Source organism: Eutrigla gurnardus (assembly GCF_963514095.1).
Source record: "Eutrigla gurnardus genome assembly, chromosome: 17".
Lineage (NCBI taxonomy): Eukaryota > Metazoa > Chordata > Actinopteri > Perciformes > Triglidae > Eutrigla > Eutrigla gurnardus.
In genome coordinates, this window is record NC_139928.1 from 21798143 (window position 1) to 21812656 (window position 14514).

At 45.8% G+C, this 14514-nt stretch overlaps 2 protein-coding genes across 3 annotated transcripts in view; one reads left to right on the forward strand and one right to left on the reverse strand.

The window, feature by feature from the left end:
* The window catches only part of med10 (mediator complex subunit 10), a 54539-nt gene extending 43864 nt beyond the window's left edge, over nt 1-10675 (reverse strand). Inside the window, exons 1-4 of one of the 2 annotated variants that reach the window (XM_084032460.1) lie at nt 10418-10675; nt 10245-10328; nt 9750-9852; nt 9305-9445 (exon numbers count right to left, since the gene is read on the reverse strand). In XM_084032460.1, the coding sequence (XP_083888586.1) occupies nt 9350-9445; nt 9750-9852; nt 10245-10328; nt 10418-10539 (405 nt within the window). In that variant the 5' untranslated portion in view covers nt 10540-10675 and the 3' untranslated portion in view covers nt 9305-9349. Of the gene's footprint in view, nt 1-8776; nt 9446-9749; nt 9853-10244; nt 10329-10417 lie in introns of those variants that run through there. The other variant, XM_084032461.1, reaches the window with a different exon arrangement.
* Nucleotides 10676-11915: 1240 nt separating this feature from the next.
* The window catches only part of ube2ql1 (ubiquitin conjugating enzyme E2 QL1), a 9872-nt gene continuing 7273 nt past the window's right edge, over nt 11916-14514 (forward strand). The window contains exons 1-2 of the mRNA XM_084032458.1: nt 11916-12128; nt 12654-13578. Of these exons, the coding sequence (XP_083888584.1) occupies nt 12874-13578 (705 nt within the window). The 5' untranslated portion in view covers nt 11916-12128; nt 12654-12873. The remainder of the gene's footprint in view (nt 12129-12653; nt 13579-14514) is intronic.

Sequence of the window (14514 nt, forward strand, 5' to 3'; positions counted from 1 at the left end):
TATCATACAACAAACAAAAAGGAACATCGTCTGCATTCATTCTGTAACTCTCTGCACAACAAGGGGAATTAAAAACCTGTAAAACCCAGACAGATTAATTGTCTTAAATAAGCTTATGGACGTGGATAAGACATCCTTACCGCGGCGCCGCTCCTGGTTTTCATTGTGAGGAGGGAGAAGCCGGTAAAAAGCAAAGAAAGAAGTCAGAGGGGCCTGAAAAATGACATGCAAAGCTGTTGGGGGGGGCTTTGGGAAGGGATTAGTCTGTAGATTATCAAAGACGCCATTCAGGTCCAAGATATATAGAAAATGAATTAAAACGGGGATGAGTGGGTTGATGCACAAAGGTGTCCGATGAGAGGATTGATTGCTGATCTGACACGTCCAACCTTGACCTCGTCGGCTCACCGACGCGTCAGAGGAACCTTTAACCGGATAATTAACAATGACATCATCAGCCTTTATCTTCTGCAACCGATGAGGAATAATGATGAACCCCCGAGGAAAGTCCTCCGGGGGTCGTGTGTCAAATTTCACGCTAATGCATTGAGGCACACCGCTATAAAAATATGGATAAAATGAGTGCAGAAGGATCGAAGCGTTTCCTGTCAAACGATACTTTTAGTGTCTTAGATCGAGAATGAAAGTGACTGTTTGCTCGCAGTCATTCATCGCCATTACTCAGGATTGCCTGACTACACGTGAGACGTATGCAGCTAGCAGCTAGCTAGCTGAAAACAGTGCTGAAAACAGTGCTGACAGAGATCAAAATTGTAACATTGGGGTTCAGGGGTGCTGCTTTGACAATGTGGCCATGATACCCATGGCTGGGTATCAAATACAGTACTCGTATCAGTATCACATGAAGGATACCTTTAGACGTCTGCAGCTAGCCGCTAGCATGAACAGAGCAGAAAACAGTGCAGAAAACAGTGCAGAAAACAGTGCTGAAAACAGTGCTGAAAACAGTGCTGACAGAGCTCAAAGTTGTAACCTTGGGGTTCAGGGATGCACCATGATACCCATGGCTGGGTATCAAATACAGTACTTGTATCGGTATCACATGAAGGATACCTTTAGACGTCTGCAGCTAGCCGCTAGCATGAACAGAGCTGAAAACAGTGCTGAAAACAGTGCTGACAGAGCTCAAAGTTGTAACCTTGGGGTTCAGGGGTGCACCATGATACCCATGGCTGGGTATCAAATAAAGTACTCTTATCGGTATCACATGAAGGATACCTTTAGACGTCTGAATGCTGCATCATACGTTTCCCACAATGCACTTCAACTCCCCTGGCCTGGGATAATGCACATTCTGCTAGACCGTCGGTCACCCAGGGTTGTCTTTTCCAGACTTGACAAAACAAAAGACATTACACAGTTTTAGTAAACTGGCCTTCTGTGGAACATCAGTGGTGCGACCCACGGAGAGATGAAGCGCTGGTACTGGATCTTTGTGGATTGGGACCCGCTTTGATGAGTTTTCCCCCTCAGTCCTCCTCTTTCGGCGAGCTTAATTTCTCCACATGTGTCTTCCCTGAACGGACTGAAATGTGCTGACGATGTAGGAAAAGTCAGCAGTTTGCTGCCAGTCTAAATTTGGCAAGCTCATGACTGTGTACTCTAAAATAAAACGGCTAACCCCTCACCCTCTGGAGACCGAAGCCCGGGCAAAGGCAATTATACATCCCCTCCCTTGAAATGTCTGAGAGGTCACACGGGGAGAGCTATCAGTCACTGGAGTCCACAGATGTGTGGTTTGAAAGCATGGTGGTGCAGCACAGAGTGTGTTCGGATGGTTCCGGGGCAGGCGTCGTCTCCTGGAAGCAGGTGTTGTTGCTTCTCTGGATTCACAGCTTTCTTTTTAAACGTGAAGGAGAAACTTTCACAACCACAGAGGGAAACATGGACGTCCTTTTAACTACAGGGTCGCCCATGAAGTTAAAAGTCATCACTGATGCATTTAAATAGGAATAAACATATATAATATTCTAACTTTATAGGCGACCCTGTGTTTCAAACCCATGTAACTTATTCATGGCGCTGACTGAGTGCATTCTCTCCTGTGTTTGGGTTCGGGGGCTTGGAAGGTGAAAATACTGCAACTTACATGAAAAAAAGGAAAAAAATTAAATATTTGATGACCCTGTCTTTGCAGGTTTTTCTCGGCTCTAATGAGTCCGGTGGCGTTTTCTTTTTTACCCACAATGCTCGGAGAAGGTTACTTGAGGATTTTCATTGTCCGAAGGCAGAACGCTGGCTCGGCATTAGAATGATGTGTCTAAACGGCTCCCAGAGTCTCCCAGAGTCTGTAAGTCAGACGGAGAGAGGCCGGTTTCCATGACGTCGTGTTATGTAACTCCTCGGCCGGCGTCGCCACTGATGCTCTGCCAGTCTGGGACAAGCTGTTAAGCTTCTCGCCCCACAAGTTAAACGCGGCCTAAATTTGACGGTGTAGGCTCAACCAGGCGGCGATGCTCCAGTCCGACTGACAGTCTGAGGGATGATTCTGTGTTTCCCCTCTGAACGGCGAGCTCGTGTGTTTTTGGGTGAACAGCAGGTGTTTGGAGGCCGGCAGCTGTGACGGTGACACGCTGCAGGATTTAGGTGTTTGGGCAGCGAGGTCTGTCGGACGCAGCCAGCGAAACTATTATGTGACACGCTGATACCGGCAGCGTTTCCTCCCTAAGCCGCTGCATTTGTGGCGGGCTTGGTGTGATTCCAGACTAAGCTCTCCTTGGTTGTGTCCTACCAAAAAAAACCTATTCCTCCAGCAGCCTGCAGTCAGCACACTGATAACACCTACATTACAACAGCTACTCTGCATTCTGGAAGGAATTGCAGCTTTTTTTCTCTCCATCAAACACGATTAGGTCCATTAATTTTCTCATTTTTGCGATTGACTACTAATGAAATTGCTGTTTTTATCTCAGGGCCACGTAAATCATGACCTTATGGTGGAGGCAGGTTAAGTGTGGACCTCCGGGAGAAAAAAAGTACTTACTTGTTCTTAAAGATGTGTGGAGGATGGAAATCTCTGCAGAATAAAAATAAATAACGAATTCTGCACACTGTCGGGTTCTTGAGCTCAATTTCATTTAGTTATGACGTTTCCGTCGATAGACTCTGATCAGATAGGATTCTCATCTGGTCAAGCAAGGACTCTTAATGAACCCTAATGGGGGTCAACCAACCGTTGTGTTATAAATCAGGCATTTAGCCTGAGCTGCCGGAGGCATCGACACCTCCGTGTGTCAACGCAGTGGCCTTTATTGGAATTAATGAAGGGGCTGCTTTTCTTTCACAGCACTGTTGTCTGTCTGAACGCAGCCTCGGTCCATGAAGACTCAGTTAGAAGAAAGGTGCAGAGATGAGGGATGATTGTGCTTCTTCTGTCATTTCACTACTTCAGAATAGAGTGTAGTGTGTGTGTGTGTGTGTGTGTGTGTGTGTGTGTGTGTGTGTGTGTGAGAGAGCAGAATCAAAGAGTGGTATAGCTGCGACTGGTGTTTTATGATGATGGCGTCACATTGCAGCCCCCCCGAGCCAGACTTTGAATTACACACACACACACACACACACACACACACACACACACACACACACACACACACACAGGGGAGCTTCACACTTACTTACAGTACGTTCTTTGGGCCGCTATGGGAACAAACTGTACGCACTGTGCTTGCAAAAATATGCATGCACAAGCACACAGAAATACACACATGCACAAAAATAAATACAAAACATGCAAAACAGCACAGCAGAACAAGAATCCACACACACACACACACACACACACACACACACACACGCACACACACACACGGTCCACGTGCCCCAGACAGTGATTAATGAGCTTTTGTTGTTGCTGTGTAACACCACATCTGCTGCCACGGGGACTTCAGCACGAGCCGGAAACAATATGGCCCACTTGGCCCATTATACAGTGGCCAGTCACACACACACACACACACACACACACACACACACACACACACACACACACACACACACACACACACACACACACACACACACACACTTCTGCCCTCATTATGCTGGTGGCAACCTCATTTTGTCCCACACACCACCCCCCCTTCCTAGTGACACACACACACACACACACACACACACCCGACCCCTGCTAACTCACACATATACCCATTATACGTTTTGTACCCCCCCCCCCCCCCCCCCCGCAGACCAGGGGCAACCTGCATCCCTAAGAACTCCCAGAATGCTTCATTCATGGCTTCCCCAAAGACTCCCCTCTGATGTTGACCTGCAGATGGTTTACCTACATTAAACACCTTCATGTAAGTGCATTAATAATAACTCATTACTGACAGGATCAGTGTTTCCTCTTCTTGCTTCGTCTCCATGTAAAGGGCCGGCTCGGGGTCCGGTGTGTGTGTGTGTGTGTGTGTGTGTGTGTGTGTGTGGTGCATGTTTGTCTGGGGTGTGTGTGGGGGTGCATCCAGGCATTTATGTGATGACCCCTGTGGGGGTCACGTCAGAAGGCAGAAGTTTGAAGCCAAATGGCGAAACAAAGGCGAGGCGTGGCTGTGAGTTTTATGGATGCTGGCTGGTGTGTGTGTGTGTGTGTGTGTGTGTGTGTGTGTGTGTGTGTGTGTGTGTGTGTGTGTGTGTGTGTGTGTGTGTGTGTGTGTGTGTGTCCATAGGGATAAAAGAGACACCCCGAGGACAATAGAGGTTGTGTGTAGCAGCTGACTATAGGGGAAATTATTCAAGAAACAAATTAACATTTCACTCGACCACTCGGGACGACGCCTATTAATCTCACATAGCAACCCATCAGCAGTACTTCCTGTTTCACTGATACACACTCTAATGAGTCAAGTTTGATTTGATTGGATCAAATTACGAATCAATCAACTGGTTGATAAAATGTCAGAAAGCAAAGAGCCCAATGTGACACCTTTTCCTTTAATTTCAGACCAATAAAAGACGTAAAATCATAAAAAAAAACACTCCAGTGACGTTTTGATCCAAATAGTTGCTGAATGTACAGAAAATTAAATATCCCTGATATATGGGCAGATATCAGATTCTCCCAGCATTCCTCTTGACGACCTGGAAACCCGGCCTCGGGCCCAGAAACGCCTCTGGCAAACACCGAAACCACAACAAAGAAACATGTGAGAATCTCCTTTGGATGATCTTCCCATGCGTTTGTTTAAAAGAGAGAACGGATCATTTCAGAAGCTCTTCGGCTCATCGGAACGTTAAATCATAACTACGGGCTCGTCCGTGTGATCACGATGAAAATGATCGATTTCCACTTCTGTGTAAACGCTACAGTGGGATATACCAGCAGATCACCTCCAACATTAAACGACAAGAGAGGAGGAGGAGGGACGTCTACGGAGTCAGATAATTAAACCAGAGGGAAATTATAACACCCCCCCCCCCCCTCCTCCTCCTCTCTATTTCCTCACTTTCTGTCTTCCTCACTCCCACTCTTCCTCGTCAGCAGATCAGAGCAGGAAAGAACACATTCGGGCCACAAAGCGGAGATGAAAATAATATTTTCCATCTAGAAACTTGTGTTTTTTTGCAGCTCAATAATCCGTTTGCTGCTGTCGACGGGCTGCAGGTGCACCAGATATCACTGGGCTTATTTATAGTTTTCATTTAGTGTGTTTATCACCTCATTAGTGGTCATCACACACACACACACACCCACACACACACACACACACACACACACACACACACCCACACACACACACACACACACACACACACACACACACACACACACACACACACACTGGGACACCGGCACCCCTGAGAGGGTCCGAGAGGTGAAATCGTCTCCTCACAAGCCTTTTGTGCACAATCAGAGCTCACCTCGGCAGCAGGACTCACACACACACACACTCACACACACACACACACACACACACACACACACACACGCACACACACACACACACACACACACACACGCACACTCGCCAAAGGCCATTGTCCGGAATGGAGAGAGAGAAAGGGTGGGCGGTGGCTAATGGGAGGGGTGTTTCCATGGTGACCAGCGCGACAGAAGGGAGAGGAGGTCCGCCTCCTGACCTTCATCGAGGTGAATGACGATCACTAAGCCGAGGCGAGGCGGCCGGTGGAGGGAGAGAGAGAGAGAGAGAGAGAGAGCTTCAGCCGTTATAGTCTGAGGCTCTTAGCATTAGCATCAGAAAGACATTATGCTAATAGCATCAAAGGCGGCGGGCCCCACGGTGTTTGTGTTTCCTGGGCCGACCCAAGGCTACGGAGGGTTTCAACCGCCGGTTCTTCCTTCAACTCCTGCAAAGAAGATACAAATGTGATGCATGACACAAAAACCATGCTTTTTTAAAAGATCCATGTAGTCCACATCTCCAAGAAGGTCATTCAGGACCCGAGAGGGTCCAGAGAAACCCTGTCTCCTCCAAAACCACGTCCCCATGCAACCAAACTGCAACCTTGGTCAATAGGAATGTGTGGTTACCTTTTTTTATTTCTGTTTCTATATCTAATGAAGACCACACCCCACAAGCCCCAAGACCTTCAGTCCTGGTCCTGGTGCTGGTCCTGGTCCCGGCTGTGCCTCGCCCTCATTCCTTGGCATCCCTTAGACCAGACCTTGGAGCTGCTTCGTCACCGGCTTCCATGCAAACTGTTTCTTGCCTTTTCTTTGACCTAAATCCTGTTTTAATTAACTATTTAGAGAGAACAACGGCAACAGATCACCTGATACTTCATCAAACATTCCCTCACAATGTGATACCTGCAGGTGAGAGGCACACACACACACACACACACACACACACACACACACACACACACACACACACACACACACACACACACACACACACACACACACACACACACACACACACACACACACCTGCCTTTTTGTTGAGTGCCCCATTTTACACTGTGAAATTGGAGAATGGAGAACTCTTCCAGCAGACAAAATGTATATATATATATATATATGATTGAAAAAAGGACAAAAGGATGGAAGTAAATTGTCCGGTGCCTGAGAGCACAAGAAGAAGAAGAGGAGGTGAACAGAGGGAAGAAAGAGAGGAGAGAGAGACTCACCTTGGATGAGTCATCCGACTCACCTCAGCACTTCATAGTGAGGCATATTTACAGTACAATACTCTCTCCTCCTCCTCCTCCTCCTCCTCCTCCGGTTAGTCAAGCATCACGACACACACACACACCTACACACACACCGTCAGAGTGTCACCCTGTGACTGAAATGTCATGGCGACCCGACACAATCACAAACAGGGAGAAAACAGCGATTTAATGTCTCGTCCCTCTGAATCGGTCTGTTGTTGGATTGAATGGACGCCCTTGATGTTCGTCACGGAGACAGAGGAGCTCAAAGGGAGACCAATCTGCTGAAAAACGTGAAATGTTTTGCATCCCGTGTGGACGGGTATCCGGTAGCACCTTAAGTTTAAAAATGCACATAAAGGCTGTGATGTAATAGAAGAATTAACACATTGGAGCGATTACATGCAACGTCAGGTGGAGAAACAATGAATAATCATAATTCTTTGGATGTAAATACAGCATCTGAGCCCCTCCTCCTCCTCCTCCTCCTCCTCCTCCTCCTGATTTAAATATGGAAGCTGAGTGCCGTTGACTAAACGAGACGCGTGTTTGGGATTCCTCAGGGAAGAGTGACGGCGAGGGAAGACGACGTAGATCACAAACCAATAACGGGGCTCATTTGCCTCCTTCTGTCCCGGAGGGATCGGCCTCCAGGGGTCAGAGGGCGTGTCGCCGCGGTGAAGCCCCCAGAAGGAGGAGGCGGGGCGGGCATGCCTGATGACGAGGATCCCCCGTCTCCAGAGCATCCGTCCCTGTTCTTACAGACTCACACAGTTACACATCTGTAGAAACACACAGTTACACATCTGTAGTTACACACAGTTACACATCTGTAGTTACACACAGTTACACATCTGGAGTTACAGACATTTGGCCCTGTTGCAATCCTTTTTTATAAATTCAATCATCTTGAATAGTGATTTTAAAAGAATTCCACACAACATGTATTTGTTACTATTTGTAGTAGTAACATGCAGCAAGGAACAATACCACAAATACTTGTATAATACTACAATATAATCAGTTTCAGCAGTACATGAATACTTTTTGGATGAAAAACTATAATGACATTTCATATCGGCCCAAAATATCAGCCTTCAAATGTCACTTTGATGAACAATTAGTGAAATGGCTCGATGTATTTGATATTTTATAAATATTTATGCATCACAATCAAATCTAAATCCAAGCTGGATGTTCTCGACATACTACCTGGGATGTAAGCGTACATTTCATGAGTAACCTGTTCAATCATTCTATATTCATTCCATCACGTTTTCATGCTACGATTTTAGTATTGGTATAAATTAAGATTTTACTGTTTTATAGATCAATGTGTTTTTCTTGCAACGCATCATTAATCTTCTATTTCCGTCTTTTTTCTATTCTTTCAACATCTTCTTTTAATCTTGTGCAGCAGTTCTTGTTTTTCATGTTATTTCTGTGCAATGAGAGTCAAATAACTGGAGTCCAATTAACGTTGTGTGTGATTCAGATTAAAACATATTTCCCCAGCCGACTGCACAATTATATTCTTACATTTCACAATGGATGTTTGTTTTTTTAGGATTTCCAACACATTCTATAAAAAAGCTCTTATTTTATACTCTGCGGTGAAACAAAACAACGTCAAAACACAGAATCAGTCCAACGAGGATCATTTTAATAACAAACAAAAAAAATCATTATAATACAAACAAGTCACAAATAGAGAGCGCGGACTCATTTCTGACCACGTCGAGTGATCAGGCACAGAATTACCATCAAAGAGCGTTTGCATTCAACAATCATGGCCATTAGAAACCTGAGCTTGATACAAAATGAGCTGAGTTGTGGTACAAATGGATGATGCACGATGCGTTACAAAAGGTCAAGCGTAACAGTATAAATATGCTGTATGTACAGCTCAACTCCTGCAGAATCAGATAACCAGTGCTGTGAATGTCTCCTCTCATAAACTATGGATTTTACATTAATTTAAATGTAGAGGAACGACGGTATTTGGCAGAGTCAGAGTGCTGAGCAGAAAATAAAAAACCCTCCTCCCTCGGGTTACTAGTCTTGCTCAATATTTTTGCAACAAATAATAATGGGTTATCATCATATTCTGCGTGGCGACCACAGAGAAAAAACCTGCTTGGTCAAACTCCATCCAGGCTTTGATTTCAAGGGGTCACAGGTTGAAGGTCAGGGGGGGGTCACGGTGTAACAGTCACTAGGAGGGGGCGTCTTCTCCGTGTATAGCCTTGTACTTCACCATCTCCTCTGGAAAGACTTTGCCCAGCTCGGAGATCAGAAGGCTCTTGAATTTCTGTTGAAACAAAAAAGGCAGATGTTGGATTATGATTGATCAGATTATATCAAAGATGATAAACTAGTGTGTGTTTACACCAAGGACACAGTAACCTGTTTTTGCATTTTTTGATAATAGAGAAACTTCAGAGGAATCTGAACATAGAAGGCCACTCCAACAGAGACATCCAACTAGAGTGCGATGCTCTTCTATATGATGAAGATGATCCTTGAACGGGATATTTGGATCTTAGACATTCCTAAATAGTTAGTTTGTTCTGTCATTGGTGGGGAACGTCAGCGACCCTGGTGCTATCGCCTACCGTCATCGTGTCGATCTTCCCTTTGACCTGCTCGTTCCTCGCCAAGGCTCTCTCCAGACATTCCTTGGTGTACAGCTGAGGGTTTCGACCTTGGTCAATGTATCTACAAACATAAAAAACAGGGCAGTAATGTCAGTCGTTGGGAGCTACGATGAAATACAATACAAAGAGTGCTCTTTAAATATAAAGTGTTGTTGTTTTTTTACAGTGTGTGTATGCCGAATTTAAGAGTGGCTTTCCCTAATCCAGATTTACTATAAAATAAGGCCATTTCACGTTTGCACACACTCAATAAGTGTAATAAACTGTTAAATCGACTGATTTTTGAATGGGGTTTGGCGTGGCTTTGACGCAAAGTGATGTGTATGCTTTGAAAACACAAGAAAAACTTTATTCACAGCAAATGAAAAGCAATGACAGACAGACAGCAGACAGAACTGTCGTTATAACGTGAGACAGGCACATTAATATGAAAGCTAGCGTTAATGGACTCACTCAAAGACCTCCAGCGGGACGTTGATCTCGTGAAGCTGTTGACGGCACTTCTCGATGTCTTGTAGTCCGGAAATCATGAAATTACTGAGAGAGAGAGAAGGAACAGGATCCGTTAAACCGTTTATTTAACGTGGATTCGTGCCGTTGCGGAGGTTTCTCCCGCCGTGACTCACAGTTTCTGGTTCAGTCCCGCTTGGCTGCTGGGCTGGAAGTCGCTGACGATGATTCCCAACTGTCGAATATTCTCGATAAATTTCTCCAGATGCTCCTCCAGATTGTCGAATTTCTCCGCCATCTTGAGCCAACGGTGACTAAACTACGTTAAAATATTAGATATAAATCTGCTCAGGTTTACAAACAATTCCTTTTGTCAAAAAAAAAGAATCGCTGTTGACTGTTAGCCACCGACTCCGACGCCGAAGTGATTTACGGCAACGCGATCGCCGAGCCAATCGCTGCGGGTGATGTTACGCTACCCAGGCAACAGCCGATGACAGGGGGTGTCGTTAAGCGACTCTCAACGCCGTAAAGTGTCGTCAAGAAGAAGCTTCTTTGTCAGGACCGAATTCAGCCCACATACAGCAGTATTTACTTCCTGGATATTTAGAAATATATCGTGAATTATTTATATAAATAGGTCAGGAAATACTATAAATTAACCTTAATGACGTCACACTGCAATTCAACTGTACATTTTAAAGGAAAATTAAAGGTCTGGCCCAGTTTACTGACATTTAGGCTCATTATCTATCTGTTTATCTTAATATCTAATGAAGGAAATGTGCGACATCTCATGTATTTTGTTATTTGTTCAACATAAAGCTCTGCTCATAGTAAAGATGATCTTTTATATATTTTTCACATGTAAATATATAAACGTACTGAATACATGGGGGGGGGGGGGGGGGGGGTTTAAAGTGAGAGTGAATGCCAGTGACGTTGAGAACACATTCCTTTACCATCCTTTTTTTTTTTTTTTTTTTTGCTGTGCAGATTTAACCAGACTACACCAGGAAATATACCAGAGACCTTCAAAATAAAAGCATTACCACATTCACAGGTATTGGCACTTTGCACAGGCCAAGGATGATGTGGTCGCTTATTTATAAATATTTGGGAGCTGCAACATGTTTTCATGGCTGGGATTCAGTTTCACCCCCAATTTCTGGCCTTTGATAATGTTTTTCAAAGTCATTACATTCGAAAGTGAAACTGTTTTAATGATGTAGCTCATATTTTATTTTTATTGGACACATTGCAATCATTGGTTTTGTTATATTGCAAAACGTAGGTATTACACTAGATTTGTGTTGTATTTTTCCTGTCAGAATCACATTTTATTGTGTCGCCCATTGCCCTAATGATAGGTGTGTGAGGTCACTGGTGTGTGAGGTCACTGATAGGTGTGTGAGGTGTTTTATTTTAATCGCCCAAATGGAGTAAACCAATGCTGTGATTTCATAAACAGTGGGCTATATTCCTCATGATATTTCTACATGAAAGCACCCATTTTCTTTCTTGTTTTGGTGCTTCATTAGTCTTGTGTGTAACCTAACTTCAGGGCTTTTATTTTGAAATGGCACAGCCTCGCCGGTGAGCGCGAGGCACGGCAGGCTGAGGAGGATTACCAGAGGCTGGTTTGTCCTCGGCTGCATTAAAAGCTGGAGCTGCCGCAGCTGCACACACATACACACACATACACACACATGCATACACACACACACACACACACAGACCGAAAGGCTCTCCTCCTCCTCCACTTCGCTCGCTGCAGGTCTGCTGGATGGTGGAGCCATTTCTTCTTTGGACACGAGCGGGATCGGTGTCCGGTGTCACATCACGGGACATATAAAACGGGATATACCTCGGATTTCACCGTCTACGGTAAGAAGGACCGGGCTGCTGCTGCTGCTGCTCGAGTATCGGCTCTGTGTGGGCGTAAAGGAGAATGAATGATATTCTTATAATAAGGACTATAAATCCTCCAGACATGTATCTTATCTATAACAGTTTATGTTGCATAAACAGACAGTTTAGTGATATTTATATGTATGTTTTAATCTCCCATAGCTCATGTTTCTGTATATAATTTCCCATAGGAGCCTAATCATTAGTGAGGTGATCATTTCTTATAACAACCTTGTGATTCATTATGTTTTTCTTCTATTATTTTCCATCCTGTGTGTTTTCTCTCTCGCTGTGATAAGATTGTGAGCATTCTATTCTAATAACACCTCGGTGCTTTTGCGTAATGCACCGTCCTATCACGGAACAACCGCAGTCACACAGTCACGGCGGCGCTCCAGCAAACCATTCTATATATGTATATTTATTTGGTGAGAATATTCATCTAAACTCGCATTTATTCGCTGTTTTCCTGATTTGTTCCGGGTTTTTTCCCTCTTCCAGCCGAGATGATGCTCTGAGGAGGAACCTGGCCAGGCTCCGGTTGTGTTCGTCCCGAGGCTGCAGTGAACAAGAGGGGGGGTTGCGGTTACGAGCTTGATGATCAGCATCGATAATAAAGGCTCTTCTCTGTGAGCGGAGAGGGGGGACCGGCTTTTTGAACGGGTGATTCTTGGCCCTGTGCGGGGGGACCGGCGGAGACCATATAGATCTATACTAAATTATGGCCACCCTACTGCGGAAGATCGGTCTCATCCGCCTGCACGACCGAGACACCGAGGACCCGAAGCACCATCAGGGCTCGCTAAAGGGGACTAAAGGGAACCAGAAAAACAACGCCAACAAACACTGTCAGACCGCCAACGAAACCAACATCCTGAGCACCCCGGAGATTAAGGCGAGGAAGCTGGACCAGCAGGGCAAGGACAAGCCGTCCGGCAAGGATAAGCAGGGCAAGGATGCGAAGGAGAAGCAGCAGACGGGGGGAGGCGGGAGTAAAGCCACCAGCGCCTCCTCGATACCACCGCTGGCGCCTCACCGGCAACACTGCACCCAGGTCCGGACGCGGAGGCTGATGAAGGAGCTACAGGAGATCCGGAGGTTAGGGGACAACTTCATCACGGTGGAGCTGGTGGAGGACAACCTGTATGACTGGAACGTCAAGCTGCACCAGGTGGACAAGGACTCGGCGCTGTGGCAGGACATGAAGGAGACCAGCACCGAGTTCATACTGCTCAACGTCACCTTTCCCGACAATTTCCCCTTCTCGCCGCCGTTCATGCGGGTCCTGACGCCCCGCCTGGAGAACGGCTACGTGCTGGACGGCGGCGCCATATGCATGGAGCTGTTGACCCCCCGCGGCTGGTCCAGCGCCTACACGGTGGAGGCGGTCATGAGGCAGTTCGCGGCCAGCCTCGTAAAAGGACAGGTGAGGGGAGGGGGGGGGCTCTGCATGCGAGATCACCAACCATACGGCATGTTAATCATCCATGTTCAGCCATGACACGCGGATGGATGAGCCACTCCACGAGGTGTCCGTGCGTCATGCGTAATTTACGCGTAAAACTGTTTTACGCACATAAAACACAGTGTGTCCACAACGCCAGGCTTCTTACCAGAGTATGAGTGAATATTTAAATATTTTGGTTATTTCTATTTATCTCCAATACAACTTTAAATGATCTTTTTCTACAATGATCATTTTGGTTTCCACACAAAAACACACAAAACAAGCAAATCCCAACCGGAAGTATTCTATTTAGAGCTTTTCTTCAGCTCACTGGGAGCTAAAGGTGCTGTTCTGTCACACAACAGGCCCCTAGTCTCCTCACCCCCCTCACCCCCTCCCTCTCAAACCCATAATTGTGAATGTTATTAATCTTTGTGACTTTACAGCAGCCATTTCATGCAGTGCAAACCTCACTATCTCCTCCATGCCAGCTCCTTCTCTGCAGTGCCGGTTTTGCTCTCTTTTTTTTATTGCCTCCATAAATCAGCATCCTCTGACAACAACCAAAAAAAAAAAAAGCTTTCCATGCGATGCAACGGCCCCCTCTAATACAGTCTCACCATCCTTTAGATTTAGACTCTGGGGCCAGACGATGCTTCAACACGTGAGAGACGTTTGAATAAATAGAGACAGCAGGTAGCCGGCCTTTACCAGCAGTCGTCTCTGAATTCGACTGACTGGATTATGTAATCCTGTCAAAGCTGTTTTTCATCCTCGATGCACTGCAGCAGCAGCAGCAGCAGCAGCAGCAGCAGCAGCAGCAGCAGCAGCAGCAGCAGCAGCAGCAGCTCTGCATCTCCGGTTGGAAATCGCTGCATCTCCGGGCTATAATTGTTTAAGCTCTGAATAGATTTT